The 24,231-nt window shown below is 49.5% G+C and overlaps 2 protein-coding genes and 1 long non-coding RNA gene across 3 annotated transcripts; 1 reads left to right on the top strand and 2 right to left on the bottom strand.

The window, feature by feature from the left end:
- Positions 1-386: 386 nt before the first annotated feature.
- LOC143260307 (uncharacterized) lies at positions 387-10,145 on the bottom strand. The gene is made up of 3 exons (XR_013034453.1): positions 10,005-10,145; positions 9,752-9,928; positions 387-4,517 (listed from the first exon to the last, which is right to left on the bottom strand). It is a non-coding gene; the product is annotated as an uncharacterized LOC143260307 (long non-coding RNA).
- Positions 4,513-12,560, top strand: LOC117226077 (trehalose transporter 1-like protein). The gene is made up of 5 exons (XM_033480055.2): positions 4,513-4,883; positions 5,767-5,823; positions 9,507-9,642; positions 10,038-10,357; positions 11,110-12,560. Exons 1-5 carry the CDS (start codon positions 4,821-4,823, stop codon positions 12,049-12,051), a joined length of 1,518 nt encoding a protein of 505 aa, XP_033335946.2. The 5' UTR covers positions 4,513-4,820; the 3' UTR covers positions 12,052-12,560.
- Positions 12,561-12,773: 213 nt separating this feature from the next.
- Positions 12,774-19,531, bottom strand: LOC117226181 (cytochrome P450 307a1). Its single transcript, XM_033480259.2, has 3 exons — positions 17,961-19,531; positions 15,540-16,334; positions 12,774-15,449 (listed from the first exon to the last, which is right to left on the bottom strand). Exons 1-3 carry the CDS (start codon positions 18,358-18,360, stop codon positions 15,121-15,123), a joined length of 1,524 nt encoding a protein of 507 aa, XP_033336150.2. The 5' UTR covers positions 18,361-19,531; the 3' UTR covers positions 12,774-15,120.
- Positions 19,532-24,231: the final 4,700 nt, after the last annotated feature.

Raw genomic sequence — 24,231 nt, 5'->3', positions numbered from 1 at the left:
TAGATGGCGCCACCGGCCGCTGTTTCTATCCTTGTTGCACAATCGGCTCTCTTTGTCTGACGTATTATAGAGATATGGAAAATTATTTCAGGAATTTAGCACATTAAATACGCAAATCTCAGGCTTGAATCCGGTCTTTAGAAGCTTTCTAGTGAATCAAAAATTTCATTCACTGTCTTGTCACTGTATTTGCTTGTTTGTTAATTAAGATAAATATTAATTCAGTCACTATTTATCAATTTGTGCTACTTATAAATTTTGCAAGAAAAATTTGGAACATAATAGCAGTACAAATTAATAATAAATTTGCAAGCCGAATATTTTTATTTTTCTTGATTCGTAATTGTAAGATGGAATATACGGGGTAGAATAAAATAACGCATAAATTGTCGCAGGAAATAGTGTTTATTTTTTTCCAAATAAAATACATCGTTGCAATATTAAATTTGTACATAACAAAAAAGATGTAAGAACATAGAAAAGGAGGAAGTGTAGGCCTCTCAATTAAATACTAGGGCCCAGTAATCTGCATAAAACACATGACGCAGATCATTATCGTTTCAATATAGGATTTGATTGCAAATCCGTATAGTCGAGTCGATGAAACAATGCGCGTGCAAGAATGCCAAGGGTACAGGTGTATTGTTATCCATACCCCTTTGTTCATCGACGGAAAAGACAGAAAGGAGAAATTTGACGATCCGGAAATGCATATCCATTCGACGATCACTGTAGTGCGACTACTTTACTCTGACTGTTTTGGGCAACGAAGCTGCACTCAACCAAAACTGCTTTACATTTCATTTTCAGAAAACTTAGTGAACACGCGTACATCCTCGCAGTGTTCAGTTTCCCCAGAAACTACAATCTCAGCTCTGTAAACTTGTTAAGAATTCGTTTCTGTCTTTTTTGTCTTTTCGCCGTCCTCGTGGATTTTCTAGATCCCGAAGATCCACGAATTCCTGTGTCGCGCGCGCAGGTGGAAGAGAAATGCTCGGAGAATGCTTTCGCTCGCCTTCGCACCTCTCTCCGCGGCCTGCTCGCATCGTGATTCCGTAACGGAGCGAAAGTAAAGCCGTGAGCTCGGGTTCTCTCTATGACGGTCAGCAAGCAATTATCGTTCCACCTGGGCGGTTGGATTTCATCTCCCGAAACACGTTTTCGTTTCAAGGCCAAGGACACGCCCGAGTAGTAGTAGAGGGAGGTCAGTGTTCGGCGCTGTCGATCTTTCCTCGCGTTACCCGGCCCGATACCCTATCGACAGCCAACACAGAGACGAAATCCCACGACCGAGGATATTCGCGCAACCCATGCAACCCTTTGGCGCAATAGATCGTCGCGATCTATTCCGATTGGCCGCTCGGAAAACAAATGTTCGCTCTGTCCTACTCGGCTGTCTCTCTAAAGTATAATAAATGCGCGAACTAATTCGTGGCATCGCATCGTCGTTGCAACGTCTTGCCGCCGTATAACGGAGAAGCTATCTAATTTTTTCGGTGTCCCGAACGAGGGCTAATCAAAGGTCAATGCGAAGCGACGTCAGCCTTTCGCGGACGCAAAGGGCAGACGAACTGATTTACGCGAGCCGACCGGCCGCCATCGAGGAATTATTCAATTCGGGCTCGGTCTGGCTCTCGTTTTAATTGGTTAAACCGTCGTGTCGCGTCCGCCTTGCTCGCATATTCGCCTGGCACACGGCTGAAATCGAATTCAACGGAACGCTGGCCGACGACGCGTTGCATCATCGATACGGTTTCATTAATTAAGAACATCTTGCGGTCTTCGAACAATGGTACCCGTATCCCTGAGCCAACCTGGCCTTGCGCTTTGAATCCGAAGCGAACGCACGGCACGGCACGGCGCGGCGGTAGATTCTAAAATAACTTGTCACGGCTAAGAAAAGAAGTGATTTAAGGGATGATTAATGGTATCGATCGTCTTGATCCGATGCAAATCTACGCGCACGTGCCGCGCGTCGGCCTCCGATCCTCGAAAAGACACCGAGCCAGACATCGACTCAAGGCCCGATCGCGTAAATCCGATAATCCGCTACCGATGCAACACTGGCTTCCGGTAGCGACACGCCAGAGTGCATCATCGATATTCGATCGTCCTTTAACACAGATTTACGGAGCATAAAAAAGCTGCTGTTTTATATCAGTTTGTAAAAGCAACGATAAGACGTTTATTCTGATTTTGAAGAAGCGTTATTGTAACATTTGTCGTAAGTAACATATAAATTGAATAAATAACTCATTTCAGACGCTCAGATTATCCACTAAATCGGATAATTTGGGGAGAGAAGATACGATTATTCGAGCCTTGCGGCTCGTTTTCATAATTGTGGACAATTTATAATTATAAAAATATACCGCAAAACTCGAATATAATCGTATCTCCTCTTCCCAAATTGTTCATTTTTGTGGTCAATCTGGGCGTCGATTAGACAGACATTGCTGCAGCGACCCGTCATTTCAACGGGTTCCGTAAATCTAGTGTTAACAAATCGTTCGAACGCCCGAACGGAAAATACAGAATTCTCGATCACAAGATTCGCACAAGCGCTATCGATACGTGCCGTTTACATTTTGTCATTTTATCGGACAAGCATTATTGCGCAACTTATCGTATCGCATTGTTGACCGGCAATTGTACAACCTCTGGGCATAGGAACACGAGTTAACTCGTGACCGGTCATCGATGCGTTGACACTTCCATCTTACATACTTTGATACAGATAACCGAATAAAGTAAATGCTCCCTAATCGATTAGGAGATACGATTATTCGAGCCTCGCGACTGGTTTTTTATAGTCGCCGATCGCCAATAATTATAAAAACGAGCCAGGAGGCTCGAATAATCGTATCTTCTCTTCCCAAATTGTCCATTTTTCTTTACAAACTGAAGGCAAATTGGCGAGAATTTACTGTGACAACTCTCCGGTAATATAATAATAATATAATAATAATACATAATAAAGAATTTACTGTAATAACTCTCCGGCGACTATGTTGAACGAATTAGGAACGAAGAAAGGCCAATCGGTTTGCAAGAAGTACGTTCGAAAACGAATAAATTATTGCACTTGGTTTCGACAATTTCGGTACACGAAACGTCTTCCTAAAATTCCCAGCCAATTTTCGTCCCTTCGATGTCTCGCATACGAATGTATGCCGCAACGAAAACAAAGATCTGCCATTGTTCTCGAATCGAGATCTTGTTTTTCGCAGTTTCCGGCGCGAACAATCGGGCAGCGGCGATGCTGCCGGAGCAGAGCCGTGAAAACAACCGTACCGGGAGCTTATCATTTCGCGATTACTCGAGCGATTAGTCGTGGAAACGTCGCACACGGTCTGTTGCACGTCGTCGCGACACAATTGGGCGAAACCGAGCGGCCGAAACGATCGGTCTCGATCCGGGGGATCCAGGATCGATTCGCTTTTCCCGCGGATCCCGCGACCGTCCGCGGTGTATCGGATGTGAATGGTCCACGATACGATCGGCAACGCGCGTCGGTCGTGGTAGATAAAACCGGACCTGCATTCAGTGAGTAACGAGTCTTCGAGTGGCAGTTCTGCCGGCTGCACAGCACCGTCGAGAGTGACTTTTACCGTCGGAACTGGACCGGGCTGCGGATAGTTCGTCAACAAGACTCCGTAGTAAACAGATCGATTCTCCGACGAGCTCGTTCCCAGCGTCTGAAAAGCCCAAGGAAACGGTTAGCGAATAAATCCGAATAAATAGACGCTTTTATACACGCGAATCGGCAGCAGAAAAATTCGCGCGTTACGTACGGATCCCGGTCAATGTCTCCGGTGGTTTTTACTCGTGAAATCCGAGCGGTGCGAGAGAGCCAGAAGCCGAAAGGCGCCGTTGATCGCGGGGCTTGCCAGAAAAATTGCGGTTGAAGCTTGAGCAGTGGGACGAGTGTATGGACCGTGAGTCGTGGGAAAGGATCGATTAATCCGTTAGCCGGGCTGAGCAGAGAAAGTGAATCAGTTTGTAGGAGAGATTGCAAGAATTTTATTACGAATCGAAGATCTAACGTTATTCGCTCTCGAGCTGATCGCGACGTAACTTAACGCTGTGATATTGCCGAGACGCGCGCAGAAATTTTCGGAAGCATCGAACGTGGATAAGTTCTGATGCAATTCAGCTGGGAATCGCGCAGTCTTCCGTCCGAACAATAGAGCGAGAGATTCTCGAGAAAAATAAATCTTTTGGAAAGGATCGCGAATTGGAATTTCCCGTGGTCCGGCCCGGTTAGCAAGTCGAAGGAGTTGGACTCGGAGGGTAGGGGATCTTCGATGACGGTAACGCAAGTCTCGTTTCAGATTCATGGGAGACGGTGTTGCGGGAGTCGACGGATCAATCTGACGGCGCTTTGGCCTGCGAAGGCGTTGGTTGGCCGCTTTCGTAGAAGGTCTTGTTCGATCACTTCGGCGAGTATTTGTCGACGGTGTTCTTGTTCGGCTTGCCGGAGATACCGCAGTGGGAGGAGGAGCTCCGCAGGCGTTCTGAAAGCGAAAGAAAAAGTTTCAACGCCGTGGCACGTGTATCAGCGGTGTGACGGAAAGGAAAAGGGAGAAAAACGCACTGCCGATTCGGTGCGTCTCGATGCTGGATTACGAACGTTATCGCGGGAGAAGTCAGAGGTTCGTGGAAAGGGCGAGACCGTCGAGTGCTCGATTCAAAACCGGTGTCAAGGCCGCTAGATAAAAGCCGATCGATAACAGCCGGTCGATCCGACGATCGCGCTAATTGTCCGAATACTCGACGTTCCGACGCAAGGTTTCAGAAAATTCCGTCGGAGGATTAAGATGAGTATCGCGCAGGGAATGAACAAGGCGCACGGGCACGCGGAGAGCCAGCCCGAGACCAAGGTAACTCGTTATCTATCGAATAACCCCCTCCTGTCGAAAAAGAGCACCACCGCCGCTTTTATCAAATGCTCCTAATCCGTTTACGCGTTGTTGGCTTTTGTCTTTGCGCCGCGGTAATCGACTACTGTACTGCAACGACGACGGACGATTTGAACACGAATTTCAAACGTTTACCGTAGCAAAGAGATTAACTCTTGTTGCCGCAGCGAATTCTCCCAAATTTTCCTTCAGCTCGTAAACAAAAATGGAGATACGATTATTCGAGCCTCGCGGCTCATTTTTATAGTCGCCGATTTGCCAATAATTATAAAAAAGCAAGGCTCGAACAATCGTATCTCCTCTTCCCAAACTGTCCGCTTTTGTTTACAAGCTGGAAGGAAGATCAGGGAGAATTTACAGTACAGGCCATATATTCGCTCGTGCTTATATTATTACTGGATCCCGGGGATCTTTATGCATTTATGGTAAAATCGAGTAGTCGCGATTTAAGAACACTAGAAAGAACTACGAAAATTTCAAAATATCAATGCGTTGCTTTCAATCTGTTGAAATGATTGAAGAAAGAGCGAACTTGATAATACAGTTTCTAATTCTTGCAATCGATGCGTAGAAATTTGATTTCTCATAAACATCCGCAATCTAGTTATTACGCGATAATCGCGCGGTTCGATGTCCAAGAACACGGCGGTTCGGTTATTGGGAAAGCTCGTGAAATATTATCGCGATTTTTAATTATCGCTCCAGCGATAATGAACTTCTTCGGATACTAAACAACAGCCGCGTCACAGTTTCGCAGCGAGTCGTCGCGGTAACGAGAACGGCTTCCACGCACCGATGCGATTAATAATTAATTCGAACTGTCGTTTTCGATGTTGATTTATAGATGGAGATCGACGCGGAGGAACGAAAGCGACGGGAGAAGAAAGGAGTCACTTATCAGGTAAAAAGAAACAGTTGATTCGATCTACAGTAATGTCTCTCTAATTGACGCACAGATTGTGCAGCAAAATGGACAATTTGGGAAGAGAAGTTTTTACAGTTGTTCACGATCGATAACCATAAAAAAAACGAGCCGCAAGGCTCGAACAGTCGTATCTTCTTTTCCAAAATTGTCCATTTTTGTGGTCAATCTGAGCGTCAATTAGGGAGATATTACTGTATTCGGTGAATCGTGAGGATCGGATTTACGAGTTATGATTTACGGCATCGATGCTCGAGCAGGAAGTGGGTCATTTTGGGGTTTTCGCTTTCCGATATCGCGTTTCGCTGGTACAACGACGGATCGGCACGTGAATAATAATCGAAAGGAGATAAAAGTAACGAGAATTGCGCCTCTAAGTGAAAACCAATGAAAATTCGTCGATCTCTCTGTCGACGTCTCCGTGAATCGTTTTAAACACTTGTTCAAATGATCGCAGATGTATTTTCGTTCGTCGTTAGCCCGCGAACGTTAACAGCTGCTGTTAGATATCGTCGCGTGACGGAGAGTTATCATCGATCCCGAGCAGAAAAGCTCCGACCAGCACTCATATTTTCGTGAATTAAGAACCGCGAAGAATGGTTTCTGTGTCCGGCGAGCGGAGACGATTGCATTAATATCGGAGAGCCGAGATGCTATTAACGTCAAGAAAGCTGTGAACTTTGACTGTTTCACAATTGGATTATCGACGTTGGTAGTCGGTTAAAGCCTCGAATTTATTTGCCAAGAACGCATGGAACTAGAAAATAATTGTAACTCTTAACCGAGCGACTTATCTCGATCCGACGACCTTCTGACACCAGCTGATTCGACGTTCCGTGATCGATTTCTGTACGTTACTTCGCCGAGGTATCCGACTCCTATGGTTTCCGAAGAACCAATGGAAACGGGAGTTCATGGACACAACCGTAATCTATTAATGATCGAAGAAATTAGCCAATCAACGGGCCCATCAATCATCTTCGCGGTTGCGCGACAAATCCGTGGACTCCGAAATGATCTCCGAGCCGCGAAACGGTAATTTCTTAATCGCGCGATAATCGACCACGGGGGAAACGTAAGCAGTGTTCAAAGGATTCTCCGAGTCGACCGAAGAATTCCGGGCATTCTAATCGCCCGATTACAGATCGCCGGGGGCGAGTTGTTTACAGAACTCACTTAAGAAAGTGTCGCGATGCATTGTCGACAGACGCGGAACGAAAGGCTCGAGTTGTCTTTTACGCCTCTTACGAGACGAAAGAAAGAATTCGAAGATTAGTCGTATGGGTAATAAATTACATGTACCGGAGACTAATCCCGGTCGCTAATCACGCGCATTATTTCCCCGTGACTTGCGTCGGTTGCATAATTACTGCCTCCGGTCGTTCGCGCAGCTTTTGTTCTTCGAAAGTGAATCGATCGTCGAACAAATTCGAAAGGGGAGATAATTGGAGAATAGGAAACTCGCACGATAAACTTTCTTGTAAGAACGTACAATACCGCGCAGTCCTCGTCTACGGGAACGTATCTTAAAATCCGTCTGAACTTTTCCATTTAAATCTTGTAAACCCCGCGATATCGGAGTACGTTTCCTTTTAATTTATCAAAACGATCTCGTCATCTATCGCAATCTAATCTATACCATGTTAAAGTAGGCACTACAAGCTTTCGTTTAAGCTAAGTTACATGGATATAGCCCCGCGAGAACATATCTCAAAATTCATCTGAACGATCGCTTCGAATTCTTGTAGTTTTCCTAGCTTTTCCCAAGGTGTCGAAGGTCCGCGAACGGACGACTGAGAACCGTTGCGAAAAATCCTAATTACTAAATATGTAGTTTGCGAAGTCATTGAGCTTCACGACGGCAAGCAGCTTTGCGATTGTTCGAGGTTAAATTTTAATTCGACGACACAAGAAAGGATTCCGGCTCTTGTCTCGGGGGATTAGAGCGGATTCCCGAGCGGCACGGTGGCATTAGTGGGAGATAACGAGAGAGAAATGCGGCGAATTGCAGAGACAGAGGTGGACGCGGACTTATTAGAAAGATTTGCGTAACTCGAAACATCGTGATATTATCGAACGCTTAACGCAGCTTTACGTAAACCGCTCGGTGACACTTCAAGGCTTAATTTAATTATTTCTCGGGAACGTGTTGCTCGTCTTCTCGGACGAGAATCGATCCTCCGAAACCGGTTTTCGATATTGGTCAAAGAAGAGGAGGCCTAACGACAGGGAGAGGGTTGATCGGGGGAAAAAGTCCCCCGGATTGATTGCATTTTCGTATCATCTCGTACAGCCGATCTTACTAATATCGTCTATCCGTCTTCTACCCCTTTCGATTCGATGACGCTCTCGTCCGGAACGCGGTACCAGAAATCCTCCGGTATTTTTATGGTCCACGTTCTCCGATCGGATTCATTATCCAACACACTCGGAACGCGAGGAATAATTCGAAACCACGTTTAACAGTGCTCGAAGCAACTGTAAATCACCGAAACGTCAACGCGACCGACGCAATTCGTTACTGTACTTTGCCTTTGAAATGTTCCGCGATAGAAAGGAAAGAGCGCTCGGATTTCCCGCGAACGCGCTAAAAATCCACGATCTAATATCCAACATCGAAGCGGAAACGATCGATCAAGTGTTTTCGAAAAATGCGAACGTTTCTAGTGGCTCCATTTAGTATCGAGGCTCGAGAGAAATTTATCAGAAGTGTTCGAACCAATACAGATATCGATCGCGAAGTGGATCGACGTGCTCGTAAAAAACTTTCCGCTCGTAATCAGGAAAGATCGACGCAATTGCAAGCTTCGCTCGCGACGCTTCTTTTCTAATTTCCAGCGCTCGTTCTCCAACACAAAAGACGACTCTCGTCACCGTCGAGTGTACCCTTTGTTTCTTGTCGACACGCGAACACGCTTCTCAGCCGATATCCCAACGTCGGATCGCTAATTGACAATTAGAACGTCGATGATTTACAGGATCGCGGGCGATTCCTTGATCCTGCTATCGGCAGGATTACGAGATCGAGGAGCTTTATGTAACATGGAAATGTCGGCGCGTTGCGCGAGTACCTGAAAAGCTTACGACAACGTAACCTCAAGGTTCCCGTTCCGAATAAATTACGTCGACCATTCGAATTCAAGCTCCGCTCGTCGACCGCTATAAGAAAGATCGACCCGCTGAAAATCGCCGTCTCCGATTATTTACGCACTCATTGTTGACAAGTGTTCGGTCGATTATCAGGGAATCGAGGAACGGTCGATGATTTTATCTCGTTGAGTAACTTCGACGGTAACAATGAATCACCTCAAGTAATGTTTCCTGTGGGAAGTAGATCGAATCATTTTTCGTGACGATTGCAACAACGTTCGTCGAAGCGGCCCTCTCGATGCGCATTAAACAGCTGATCGAACAGCTGATTAAACCAGCCGATCGAACTACCGATTAATACGACGTGATCTTTTCTACGTTCACGGGGAACTTCGTGAAATATTCGGACTGAGATTTCAACTGGACTGCGATCTCTCTGCGATCACAGTTATATAGGAAATCCTCGTTTTCTTTCTAGCAATGCAAAGACAGAATAAACTGTTCCGCTATTCTGACTTTCGCGAAGCGATTTAAGAAAGACAATGGGAAAATTGACGTGCTTGTTTTTTCAGATACTAATGGCAATCTGCGCAAATTCATCCGTGTTGGGCCCATCTATGGCATTCGGTTACAGTGCCGTGGTACTCAGACCACTACAAGAATACATGGGCGAGATGAGAGTAAACGGTATTCAAGCTAATTGGATAGGTCAGTGCTACTTCTTAGTTTAATCTTATTTGAAAATAAGGCCGCACATTCTTGTCGAGCGTTTCACAATACTTAATCTTAGTCGAGTTATATAGTCGAATGCACGTACCTCTTTCGAACCAACTTTCCCACGGAGTCGACAAATTTACAGGTTCTTTCGATAATCATCCTCAACATCCTCAGCATCCTCAACATCCTCGACATCCTCAACATCCTTATCGTCCACAAATTTCAATTTCCTAAATGGCAGGCAACGTTCCAGAATTTCTACCGCAGCAGTCGGTCACTGAGAACAATCGGCCGATAAAAATCAGCTTAAAGATAGATATCGCGTCGAGAAGAAATGAAACTACTGGGTTTACCGTGCAACTGACACTGTGATTATTCATTCACAGCGACGGTGACTGCGCTGGGAATTCCTCTCGGCTGCATTCTCTCCAGTTACACCATGAGACGCGGAAGGAAACTGAGCCTGCTGATAACGTCCGTGCTCTCGTTCCTAGGCTGGCTCGTCATATACTTCTCCGCGACGTACCAGCAGATCCTCGTCGGCAGAATAATTTCCGGTATCGCGACCGGTTCCGCCTCGGTACCGGCGACTGTTTACTGCGCGGAAATCGCCTCGCCTGACTGGCGACCCGCCATGGTCACCTGGACCAGCATATCCATCGCCATCGGAGTCCTCATCGTCTATGTCTTCGGCTACATCTTCCAGGTAAAAGGAACTCACCTGCAACGAACCGGCGACGCTAGCGCAAACCTCGATTTCAAACGACATTACTCTCGCGCGACGCTTTCGTTCCGACGATCGTTCGAGGAAAATAGGAATGAACGCTTCGACTGCCCCACGCCAGCCATCTTAAAAATATCATGAAATTCGAGTAGTTTATTCGATCGAATGAAACTTGAAAAGTCGATCGTACGATACGAATTGCTCAACGTCAATTTCCTGAAGTTTCGCGGATCCTAATAAAATTAGGAAGATACGATAGATCGGCGTGCGAAAAAGAAAAGAAAAAAAAACGAATTTTCAAATCCGAGCAGATTATTTGGTCGTCCGCGCCCGCGTGACGTGGCAGTCGAACAAATAAATTCTCCGGGGAGAAAGTAAATGTCGGTCGCGACCGAAAGCAATCTCTCGATCGAACGAGACCAAATTTAACACGTTCGCTACCATCGTCGCACGCGACGTTCACGATTCTATATATCGCATTGTTCACACAAATTGTTGCAAATTGTTGCAAAGTCGTCGCGCATACCACGGCGTCTCCAGAAGTCAATGAGTTTCGTTTACCAGCACGTTGCGTAAAAGTTACGTTGCATTCGATAATCGGGATGAAAGAACGAAAAAAAAAACAGCTGGTAGCGAGCGTGTCGAGAGAAACGAGAGCGCCGAGAAATGTATTTGATAAAGAGTAGAAGAACCGGCGAGAGAGCAGAGGCGCTTACGATTTTTCTGTGGCAAAGGGCAACTGGCAACTGGTGGCTCTGATGTGCGCGCTGTTTCCTATGGTCTCGGCCGTGCTGACCTTGGCCGTCGTCCCAGAAACCCCGATCTGGTTGCGGGACCGAGGTCGTCTAGACGAGGCGCTCGAGACCCTGAAGAGATTCCGCGGCATTCCAAAAAGTGCGGCTCCCACGTCGGACCAACTGCAGGAGCTGCGCCAGCGTCCCCAGAGCAAGAAGCAGAACCTGACGAAGCACCTGTTGAAGAGGAACGCGGTGGTGCCGTTCGCGATCATGCTCGCCTACTTCTTCTTCCAGCAATTCTCCGGGATCTTCGTGGTCGTCTACTACGCGGTGGACATCATACAGAGCGCTTGGATCCCTTTAGACCCATATTTGGGCGCAGTTCTGATAGGATTCACCAGATTGGTGGGCAGCATTCTGGTCGCTGCAGTGTCCGGAACGTTGGGACGACGAGTTCCGTCTATCGCTTCCGGTTCTTTGATGACGATCTTCATGACGATACTGTCCATTTACTTGATACTCCAGGACAAAGGCTACATCTTCAATGACGGAGGCATGATCCCCGTGATCTGCGTGCTGACGTACATTTTCGCCAGCACTCTAGGCTTCCTGGTGATCCCGTTCGCCATGCTGGGCGAGATTTACCCTGCCAAGGTCAAGGAGGTGTTAACAGGACTGACGTCTTGCATCGGATACATATTCAGCTCCATCGCGGTGAAGACTTACCCCGACATGGCGGCTGCTATGGGCGGACACGGTACCTTCGTGTTCTTCGCGGCGATGTCCTTCGCTGGAACAGTGTTCGTTTACGTCTTCCTGCCCGAGACGATGGGCAAGACCTTGGCGGAGATCGAGGAGATGTTTGATAGGAAGAAGGAGACTGGATCCTCCGAAGAGAAGACGGCGATGGACCTCAAAGACGTCACTTCCAGCGTTTAAGACTCGGGACACGTTTAGGCTTTTCGAAACCTGTAAAGAAATTGAATACACCGTAAATACCGTTCCCAAAGTGTTCAGAATCGAAGTCGAACAAATAGTTGAGTACCAAGTTGTTGGAGAGACGCAAAATGATGATTCCGGACTGATTTTTCTTGGCTCTCGTCGGTTGTTTCGCGATCGACGAACCTGGAAAATAATTTGTGACTGTAATTACTGTCGGTGATGCGTCCACTGAAAACCTTGGCGCAAAAATTGAACGAGCCACGCGTGTTAGAACAATTTTTCTTAGCAAACGTTTCTTACGAGAGAGATAACTTTTGTTCGCAGCAAGGTCTTTGATTACGACTGGATTATGTTTTTAGCGAAAACATTGCCATATGTTTATGGTTTTCTTAACGTATTATGCGTCTGTGTAAAGTATCGCTTTAGGACTTTTGTACCGCTGTTGACACGCAACGCTTTGTACGCGCGCGCGATTATTGTGTTTGTAAATAAATTATTGAAATTTCGCCGATTGCGTCTACCGGCTCGTTATCAGCAGCCAAGGTGTTTGTGTTCTGTCGGGCCGGCGGATAAAAGCGCTAAGCTATTCGATAAGAAGGCAAGTGTACGATAACAGTCTTAGAACGCGTTCGTTCGGGGCGAGGATTCTTCCGTTTTCCTGTGAAAAAGGGAAAAAGGAAGAATGGAGAATTGCATCCTCGACCAGTGATACGGCGAGCTTTAGTGTTCACTTTTATTATTAAAATCTTAAATAATAAATTAACAAATGTCGTAACAATCACGATAATTAAATAACAAACATAAAATAACGTAAGTGGACATGAAAGCGTGATAAAATAAAAAGATGGAGGATGGACAAACGTGATGATACATCTAACTACTGATAATAGTGATGATAATAGTAGTAAGCAGTAATAATGACAATAATAATAATATAATATAATATAATAATAATAATATAATATAATATAATAATATAATATAATATATAATATAATATATAATATAATATAATATAATAATAACATAATAATAAGAACCGTTGCTCACGCAATAGCAGAAATAAATTATATATCCGCGAGCGTGGCTCGCGAACAGGCAGTGTTTCTCTTTGAGAGAAAGACCGTTCAGTCGTGTAATAATCGATTATTACAGTGTACATAAGAAAATTCAATTCTCGTTTCACTCGAACTCGTTCGTCCTCTGTCGTCCGACTGCAAATCTCTATGCATTCGCAAACATGTAAAATGCACGTTGTTTCTTTCGAAGAAGAAACGTGCAACCTTTCCGAAAAGTAGGAATTCGCATAAAGATCTGCAGTCTATTATTTGTTGCATTCCTTATCGTCAAGCGTCGAAAGAGGGTCGAGAGAGAGAGAGAGAGAGAGAGAGAGAGAGAGAGAGAGAGAGAGAGAGAGAGAGAGAGAGAATAAGGGAACGGTGTCGAGGGTGGCATCGAGAAACGAGATGAACAGAAATAATTACGTTGTGCGCTTCGGTGCGACGTTCCCGTTTCAAACTGTTCCCAGCGATACGATGGACCGACGGTCGGCCGTTCACCTAGCATTTGCCATAATCTCGTGGTCCAGTGACCACGCATTTTCGCCGGAAACCGCGGCGAGTTCGCTCTCGATAGAAGCTTAAATCATTAACAAATTCGGTCAACACTTTGGTCTTCGTTCTCGATCGATTAACAAAAAATAGAATCAACACCATGTCGGATGAACAACAAGAAACAAATTGGACTCGCCACGATTTCCGACTTCGCGATTCGATAACGATAGCTCGCGGGGATCGACGCAGGCTGAACGGGGCTGCTCGAGTATTCGAACGATTATTTCTCGTTGCCGAAGCGTTTCCCGGAAAATGTTTCAGGCGGGAAATCTTTCGGGTATCGCTTCGAGAATGGAAACTTTCGTAGACCACTGCGATTCACCCTTAATCGCTGTGAACCGAGGTTACACTGTGCACAGCGTTAAAGATTTGAAACCTCGAGTCTGCTCGAAATCGCGATCGGCCCTGCTCGTTGCCCGTCTCTCTGTTTCTCAACCATCGAATCGTCAGTCGGCACGCGATCCCGCGGCGAACAGAGGCTGAATATCACTGGATCTCGATGCGGACGAGGGAACGCGAGAAGATATAACATCGATTTTGTTAAAAGAACCGAGCGAGTTTAAGAATCGACCATGTGCGCACCGTCCTTGTGCTTTCGTCGCGGGATTTGATCCGTTCCCCGAAGTTCTCGCGACGAACGTCAAGTTCTCGCGAGCAAACGGACACGCGTCCGCCCGACTGGATGCGAGTCGAGTCGAGACGAGTCGAGTCGAGACGAGACGAGACGAGACGAGACGAGACAAGACGAGACGAGATGAGACGAGATGAGACGAGGCGAGTCAAGTTTTCTCAGAAAAACCTGGCGGCAACTCGATCTTCCGCGGGAAAGAGGGCGAAGAGAGAGATTAGCGATCGGCAAGGGGGCCCGGTTTACCTAAAGCGCTCGCTAGAACATGGCTGTGCAGCGCGGCGTCGTCACCTTGATCCCCGCTGCAGGGTCAGTCCTCTTCTTTATCAGTCCAAGTCTTCTCTCCTGATATATCGTTGGCTGATCGTCTTCGATTCGCTCGTTTCGGATGGGGGAAGTTCACGCGTCGAGGGACGATCAACAATTAGCTAGCTTAAACACCTAGTAATGTCAGTAAAGCTTTCGTTGCCGACGAAGATCGAATCCTCGTCGTCTGTGCGCGCGGTCCGTGGCATTCGACCTTCTCTAAAGCGTCGTCTAAACCAGGCACGGGCGCGAGCAGATAGCTGCTGTCGAGCTGCGGACAGTGTCCCGTCGCTTCTCCGATGTCGATCGTCCTCCGAACAATCCTGTTCAGGGTTCGTCGCCCATGCCTGGTCTAGAGAAAGAGCAAATTAAAAACGACAAGCCTCTCTTCGGCTCGTCCTTCGTTGCTCCCAGCTCTTCCGGAAGCTCTTCCGGAATCGATCATGGTTCTCAACGCCTCATCCGAGGATCGAGGTTCACCCTTGAAGCCCAGGCTGAGCTTTCGTCCTCCTCGAGACCCTACCGTCTCTCGAACCGAACTTTGAACGTGATCTCGGGCAGGGCCAGGTTGCCGATCGGTATCGTGTAGTCTTCGTTTGCCAGGGGCGTGATCACATAGTTCTTCAGAAGCGTGGCCAGAAACGCGAAGCTCAAATACTGGACCAGCTTGTAGCCCATGCAGGACCTTCGGCCGCCGCCGAACGGTAAGAAGTGCTCGGGTTTCAGGAGATGTCCTTGCCGCACGAACCTGTCCGGAATGAACTCCTCCGGAGAGGTCCACAGCTCGGTGGACATGTTCAGCTCGTAGTTGTTCAGGAATATGAAGGTGTCCTTCTTGATCTTGTAGCCTGAGGAATAAGGAAGAACTCGGTGAGAATCGGGAAGCAGGCGATCGTCTTCGAGAGACGTCGGAGAATTGGTCGGAGATTCTTGCTTACCGGCGATGCAGCTGTCCTGATTGGCGACGTGCGGGACAATGGGGCTGGCGATTATCCTGATGGTCTCTAGGATGATGGCTTCGACGTAAGGCAGCGATCCTCTGTTCTCCAGTCCGACGTAGTTCCCTTTGATGCCGATGGCATCGATCTCTTCCTGAGCCCTCATCTGCACGTCCGGCCTGGTTGAAAGGAATCCGAGGACCTTCACGAGCAAATTACCGATGGCAGAGTGTCCTCCGAGGATGTCCTCTATCACGAAGAGCGTAGCGCTCCAGGACATCCTTGGCTCGGCGCCCGTCTTCGTGTGATTAACCAGGCAATCGAGATAATCTCTTTCGGGCTCCACCACCTCGGTCCAGCTGTCCATTCTCTCGTCGATCACGTTGCTGATGATGAAATTGCGGATCTCGTGGCTCCAGTGCGCCATTCTGGCCATGTTTCTATGGTGAAGCGGCATCAGGAACGGCAGGAAGTCGGCGGCGTAGCCTTGGTTCACCTCGAAGAACACCCTGTCGAAGTTCTCGACCATGTTACGGAAACCGGCGTGGTCCAACGGGAAGCTCTTCGAGCAGAAATAGGTCATGAAGATGTCGGCGCAGCTGTGCATGATCAGCGGCTTCGCGTGCACCGCCGTGCTCGCCATAGAGTCCAGGTGGGTGATCAGGGCCTCCATACCGCCGCCGATGATGCCGTTCAGATCGTTGTAGCGGGCGGAGAACGCGCGCGGGAACGTGTGCGCTCGGAGCATCTCCCGTCGCGCCTTCTGGACCTCGGACCAGTTGCAGAAAGCGAGAGCTGCAATCGGAGACACGGCATTCTTACGGGGAACAGAGTTGTTTCGGGACGGTGGTCGCTAGAGAAATCGGGATCGAGGTGGATCTTTCAAACGGAGATTTTGATCGATCCTGGTCGAGCGACGATGAGCCGATCGGCGCGCGTTAAACTTGACCTTCGGAGCGAGCGCGCGAGCGCGCGCACACCGACGCGTAGCAAACGCATTTCGAAATAACTCGGTTGTCAGGCGAAAAAGGAAAAATTCGTCGACTCGCTCGCTTCGCTCTCCTCTCCTCTCCCTTTCCTTTCCGCGTCTGCTGCCACTCTCCGTCTCTGTCTCTCTCTCGGCCTCTCGGGAACAAGCGCGACGCGGAAATGCAAGCCGGCAGATGCCGATCGCGCGCACTCCGCAGAAAATCGATTCATCGGCGCGCGAGCCGGCTCGATTTCAAATCGAAGCGGCCGCGGCCAGAACAGGAAGTGACCTGGTTTCTCCTGCAGGATACCGACGATAAGCGACGCGCGCTTCGATCCACGATTTTCGAATGTACGCGCGCGACCCTAGGCGAGTCGAATTTCGACGAGTCCGATATCGGGTCTGTCGCGTGGAACCGTTCCGATAACGGAAAAATCGATCGATTAGCGGTCTCGACGACGGAGGCGGTTTCGAAAGTGATCGCGCGGTCTAATCGCGACGCAAGAGGTGGGACGGAGAAGGAAGAACGGTGGTGTGGGTCTCGAGTGTCGGAATCGCCTCCGGTGGATCAGCCTTGATCCTGTTTGCCGGCTGAGAGAGCCAGGTGAGCCAGGTGAGCCGGGTGAGCCAGGAACGCGTGAAAGTGGTACCGTGACCTTTCCGGGGCTGCACTTGGTACCGCTTCGCTCTGTGTTGACCTTAGCACGAGTTTCGGCGTTGCCTGGCCGCAACGAAAGCACGAGCCGCGCGAAAAATAAACGGGCCGCGGCCGTGCGGGGCCGGGCCGCTCACGTGTCGCACACGACGGCAAGGTCGTTAGCATGGGGAACGAGTTTTCAGCAGCCGTGACGAGCCGTGTGACACCACGAATTCCGATTTTCACCGACGAAACCCCGTCTCGTAATCGGCCGAACGAGCAACGGACGGCCGGCGAGCTGCCCCGAGATCGCTGCCAAAACTATCGAGGTTTCTTTAAACCCCCGACAATCGAGTAACGCGGACGCGTTTCGAATAGATATACGCGGCGAACCAAGCTAAACGGTTAATTGTCGATCTTATTGTCTTAACACCCGACCGAAGGATTAAGCATCGTACTTCGAGAAATCGTGAGAAGACCCTCCGAGAAGATCGTGATCGCAGGAGAAGGATGATCAAAACGTTCACCAGGAATTCGTGCAGCGTGATGTTACGCAACCGGAGGACCATTCGAATAATCAGAATCGCCGGGAAGTTTATGGACGGAGCTGTCGCGGCGGGACGTCTAATTAATGCGGATCGTTAAGTCGCGGTTTACAGCGGCCATTAATCGAGCGTCGAGGCTACGCGAGGGACGCGGAAGAAAACGGTAGGAAGAGAAGAGAAGAGAATTTAACCGAAGCGAAGCGAAGAGAAGAGAAAAGAAGATGGAAGCCGGAGAGGAGAGAGAAGAGAAAAGAGAAAATGATCCTTACAATTCTCCTTGGTCCCGCCGAAGAGCATGTGGTATCTGGCGAAGTTCGGCCGGGAGTCGAAGTGGTGTCCCTTGATGGTCAGCACTTCTCGGATGTTCTCCAGTCCGTTGACGACCACGCACGGCATGGATCCCATCCTGAGCTTGATCACCTGGCAGTCGTAGTCCCTGACAAGGTCGCCGAAGGCTTTGTAGGGGACGTCGTAGCGTCCGAGGATGTGCAGGGAGCCCAGGATCGGCCAGGGCTTTGGTCCAGGTGGTTCCTGCATACTGTCGTTCCATCCGTCGAGGATGTCTTGCTTGGAGAGTCTCTTGGAACGCAGGTGGTCCAACAGGATCACGACCAGCGCCACGAACGTGACGGCGATCAGGAAGCACGTGGTGGCTGTCAGAGGAATCATCTCCGTGGCGGTGGTGTTCTGTACTTGAGTTTGTTTGTCGTTGCACTCGTCACCCGGACCTAGGGTACTCGTGGAGCGATCGGTGCGCGTTGACAGCGGGTGCGAGTCGGCTGCGACCGGTGTCCAATGGCGGTGGGACCGATGTCAGCCTCGTCGAAACCGAAAATCTCACTTTCTCCGCGGCGAGAGAGTGTGCTCTCTCTTTCTCTCTCTCGTTCTCTCTCTCTCTCTCTCTCTCTTTCTCTCCCTCTCTCTCTCTCTCTCTCTCTCTCTCTCTATCTCTCTATCTCTCTATCTCGCTCTCTGGCTCTCGGTGGATATCGTGGTGGTTCCCGTGGATGATCGCGGAGAGCTTGACGATCGATGACAGAGAAGCAGTGCCGGCGCGTCGAACAGGAATCGTTGACAGTTGTTGCGTGGTGTTGTCGTGTGGTGTGTCGTGTGGTATCGGCGGATATCGGTCGGGTCGGTGTCGGTTGGTCCCGTCTGTGAACGGTCTGCCGATCTGGCTCGGTCTGTGGGGATAGGATGGTTGCCCGGCTATCTTATATAGCGGCGTAATGTAGTCAGCACATTTGCGTCGCCTGTGCGCCACAACCCCATACATATGGATTCGTGTTGAGAGACGAGGGCAGAAGGGGGAGGTGGCGATAGAAGGTGCGCAGGGGAACGTGCGGAGGGGGAGATCCCCCGGCAAAGGTGAAGGGGCTGGAGGAGCAAGGGATTCTACAGAAGAGAGATACCCACAGAAGAGGTGTGTGCCGACCGACGGGGAGGGGGTGGAGACACCGGCGGGGCACCGGAGTGGGGTCCAAGTAGGGCCCAAGCTGGGCCAGACTGGGTAACGAAGGGACGCTTCTTGCCCTTGACTTCTCTCCTTAAGGTGCCATCGGGTTTTCTGGCAGCGAGGTGGTGTGTGCCGACAGTCCGGCCAGCGAGCACACTTCGTCAGACCGGCTGGCCGCGCTCCCATCGACGGACACGGCGATTCACCGAGCATTTTCGATGCGCGTTTTATCGATTCCGGTCGCAATTACACAATCCTCCCCTCCCGCCGCCTCGAAAATGGCCCTTCGCACCGGCCGCTGCAAGCCGCACACGAAAACCGGGACGTTTTTCGCGGGAGACCAGCCCTCCGACTCGTTCTTCTCGCGCACCGGGACCATTTAGGGTCCACCATGTCGCCGGCGAAAAACCGTCGGAAATCGGACCGGAGGGACGTTTAACCCTTATCTCGTCCATCGCCGTGAATACACAAAAATCTGCATCGCGGTCGTAGGACTAACCCCTCTCGTCGTGCAATTTTTATTCGGGATCGCGACAAGTTTCTTTCCTCGATACCACTTTCTTAAGAGGTCGAGATAATTCATGTTCGTTCTTGCGCGTCTACGATTTGACAGATTTCGTTTAAGAGCTTCTTCGCGAGCCTTTTCTCGGAGCAACGACTACGAACGGAATGATAATAATATTTTTAACTCGCGCTACGTAAACAACGATAATATCTTGGCCTCCGTTTAGCACGTTCTGTTTGGTATGTTGAAACTTTAATCTATTTTCTGTCGGACAATCTTCTTTCAGGATGACCATTTTTAGAGATTTTTCGCGGAAATGTTCTAGTAGTCTATATTCCAGGCGGTTCATAGTCGTCCAAGGCCTTCGGAGATTCGAAAATTTAGCTCGGCCACCGACAAACACCTATGTCGAAAGTTTTGGCTCCATTTCTCGTAACGCGAGTCGCGAACCGGACACTCCGTGCGCGTCCGCAACTTTTCTGAGTGTCATGAACGTGACGATTGTGCTGGCCACGGCCGCGGGATCGATCGATCGCGCTTCCTTGAGCTAGGATGTTGAGTGGCTGATTCATGGTACAGTGTCTCTATGAAAAGAAAAAGAGGAAAGGGTGCTAACGATTTTCTGCAACTCGGTGGATCACGATCGAAACGGTACACGACGTTTCCGAGGAGTTACCGCTGCGAGTAAAAAATGGATAAACGGAGCGCGAAGGTTGCAGAAGCGTCGTTTTAGATCGTACGTCTATTCGAAGCGAGAACAGAATCGCGCGAGGTGGAAGACGTATGGAGGATTATGGCGTCGAAGATTCTGCTAAAAATGTCCGATACGCATTGACCGAGGATATCGGATCCGATAGCCAGTCAGCTGAACCCGTCGGCTGAATTATGGCAGACGCGGATCCGCAGTCACAATGTCTCTGAATCCAGGTGTTGCGACAACTCTGTAAGACGAACGTCGAAATTTCTGGGAAAGATAGCCGCGAACGGTCAGCCGACACTGCATCTGTTTCGAAACGGACGCGATTCGAGATGGGTTTATTAAACTCCTGAGAACAGTGCGTCCTACGTCGATCGAGAAACGTCGACGTGGTTCCTGCGACGCAGAAATTAGATTGCAAAGAAGCGGTTCATCGTTCGAACGTCACGCACGTATCTCGGTTCTAGCAGGTTCGCGAAACACGCGCGCAAACAACGGGTCGTGCGTCAACATTGACCGTCCGCGGTCATAGAGTAGGTCAGCCCGGAGTAGAATCGAATTTAAGGCGGACGTAATTATTGCCGGCGCTGTGTCTATCTGATCCACTTCTCCGATTGAGAACGTTCCTCGAATCCGACTGTCAAACGCGGAGACCGATTCCGTTCTTTTCTCGTGGGTACCGTACGTTCCGCGAATTTTACAGATGGGATTATATTCGACATAAATTACCGTCGCATTCCTACCCGATAAATTAGTATTAATATTCGTTGGATGGATTCGTCGAGAGCCTCGAAACGTCAATAAATTTTCATATTTCCAACGGACAGATTCGCAAAGAGGAGGAGGAGGAGGAGGAGGCGGACATTTCATGAAGTTCGTCTGCGATTAAATCGCGTTTCGGCGAAGCCGGTTGCCGGTATTCCGGGACCAAAATGGCGGCGCGGCGAGGAGAATCGCTCGGGGAAGGGATGGAGAACGCGGAGGCGACCATGGGGAAGGGCTCCGGAAAGCTCCGAGATAAGGGCGACCGTGGTATCGTCTCGCGGAGACAATGAGGAAGCGCGCTACCTCGTTGTACACCTCGAATTCGTTCAAATCGCTGAATAAAACATGAGGCTAGTGGTGTTGGGTATATGCGCGGTCTGCCCCCACCTGTTCGCTCGATTCCCCACCCTCTGTGGACACGGGGCAGCCTTTTTTCCCCTCTCGTGGCGGTGCGACAGTAGGAGATTGCTTCATCCGTATCGAGAGGCATTATCGAGCGTCGATTTCTGGGAAGCTAGCGGTACCGGCCTCTGGCCGGCAGCTCGAATTCAGCTTAGAGAGGAGGCGCATAACGGGAAAGCTCTCGCAGACTCTCCTGCTCGCCGATCCCGAAGCTCCTTTTTACCCTTTCCCGTCCAGGATTTTTCATTTCGCTTTCGATACCCTCCGTTGAAACCGATCCTCCGGACGGTGCCGGCCGATCTTTGCTCGCCTCGATGCGCTCGTACCTTACATTTTTAACTCGGACCTTCATCCTCTATCGTGAATATATGTAAATCGATGAATCTCGATCGAATTGTATCGGCGACACTTGGCGTTGCATGCCGACACGAGCATGCGAGGATGAATGTAGAGAGTGTACGAGCTGCGTGTGCGCGTCTTTCAGTCTGTAAAAAGATCCTGAACGGTAAACACGCGCGTCTCAAATTTTAATGAAACGTAAAAGAAAATCTCAGTGACGGTATAAAAGTAAAACTATTAACGCGTCTCGGACGATGCCCGCCGAAAGTGTGGCCGCTGTCTGTCATTCTTCTCACAAGATTCGCGTAGATTTCTCGGCGCGAAAACCGTAAAAGTGTATCTCTTTGCCAGCACCTCCGGATGCCAGCTGGATAAACAGCCGCGGGTTGACGGTGATTTCGGAGACGGTGTTCCAAAAATATCTGTAGCCCAGTTACCGAGAGAAGAAAGGTGTTTCCGGTGGTTCTAACGATCCCGAAAACACGGGGGCTACGACGCGATCGACTGTGAAAAGATACGAAACTCGCTGATCGGCCGCGAAGCAAGGTGACTGGAACGATCGGGGCTCGTCAGCTGCACGCGAAATAAAATTGGCTTGCCGGCAATTATCTATTCAAATATCCCGAGTCACGCGAGGACCGAGCCGTTGTTGTTCGTGCGAACAAGACACCGGGAGGATCCTCGTGAATCTCTGTCAAAAATCCTTTGGTTAAAGTTCAGAGCTCAAAGAAAGCCAACAGAGACGAAGAAGAAGCAGAAGAAGATGAAGAAGAAGAAGACGATGAAGAAGGTGAAAAAGTAGTGGAAGGGGGAGAAGAAGGAGTAGGAGAAGACGAGGGAGGGGATGAAGGGGGAAATGTGTTTCTGGAACTCGGAGCAGGATTCAGCGGAATCGGCGGCCGGATTCGCCGAAGACGGCCGTGTTTTCTCGCGATCGAGCTCGATCTTGATCCCACGCAGAGCCGAGCGAGCCTTGGAGCCACGGAATTTCAAGATCGCGGCGCGTCCGCGAAAAGCGGAGCTCGGCGAGACGAATCGATCCGATTCGATCCGATCCGATCCCGACGGATATCGCGAGCCGGCCAGACTTGACGAAGGTCCCGGCCAAAATCAAGGCTCTCCTCTGCTTAACAATGCGATACCGGATGCGGCTCGATTCTTCCCGGCGCGGCGCGGCGACTGGTTTCATTTTTAAGGGTTTTCGCGCCGATTTACGACCGAGTCCTCAACGATCGGGGCCTTTTACGATCGCGTACCCGGCCTTTTCAGACCCGGGAATTCCCCGCTTCGCGTAGAACCGAGCAACAAAGTTGTCGGTTCAGCAACAGGATCGCCGTCCGAAACTGCATTCGGTGGAATCGCATTTTTCGCTGAGGAAGATACACGTGGATGCGGGTGGTTGCACGCGTCGGAAGCGAGCCGCGGCAATATCGGCGCCGATTGTTCTAGTAACTTGACCCTAGTTCTCGAAGAAAGTGAGATAACCGAGTCGGCTCGGTGACACACTTTCCGGCCCCTGTTTAATCGCCGTCGCGGCAATTAAACCTCTTTCTGTTTCGCTCTGCAGTCTAGATCTCAGACAATTGCGTAACCGATCGGCGCGCTGCTTCATCTCCCGCCTCGGGAATTTTCTAACGAGGTATAAATTTAGCTAAGAACATCTTGCGAAAGGAAGAATTTTCGCAGCTTCGCCACAGTCGCGAGAAGTTCAAATTCCTTTCGCGAGGATCCAGCGAAAGAGATCCAGGGGACATACGAGCGTTTATTTTCGGCAGGTTCGAGTGATGGCCAGATAGATCGTGCAGATAAGGTCGGCGAGGAACACGTTTGGTATTCCTATGGCTCTCGAAGGCGACCGGTGCCGAAAATCAAGGTTGTCCGGATTAGCGACGGATAAAATCGACGGACTTCTTCTGGTTCTCGTCGGTCTCCAAGGCTCTCGAGCAGAAATTCTAATTGCGAACGGATCAGGAAGACTGCTGATAGCGGCAGAACGAAGCTTCTCGAAGGATCTCGGCCCGAAAGCTCGCGGAATATTCCGCTGTCCCAGATCCAGGGAGCTTGGTTCCGGCTGTGGGATCGCGAGTTATGTAAGAAATTATTGAAAATGTAACGGCTTGCCCCCTTCTGGCTCCTCGCTCTTTATCCCTCCTCTACCGCGTCGGATAAGACCGCGTCCCGGTGACGTTGATCTGCATGTAGCGGTCGTGCACTACGCTCTAACGGTCAGAGGCGGCTCATACATGAGCGCATACGCTCGCAAACGGTCCGCCTATTTCGCCAACTCGTTCGCATGATCGCAGCCACATTAATGTCTCGCGTCATCTCATTAACCGGTCCCCATGCGCGTCCCTAAACTCCACAATGAACCTGGAC

This window comes from Megalopta genalis, chromosome 11 (assembly GCF_051020955.1).
Source record: "Megalopta genalis isolate 19385.01 chromosome 11, iyMegGena1_principal, whole genome shotgun sequence".
Classification (NCBI taxonomy): Eukaryota; Metazoa; Arthropoda; class Insecta; order Hymenoptera; family Halictidae; genus Megalopta; species Megalopta genalis.
The sequence above is the reverse complement of the archived record's forward strand: the minus strand, read 5'-3'. Positions and strand labels throughout refer to the sequence as shown.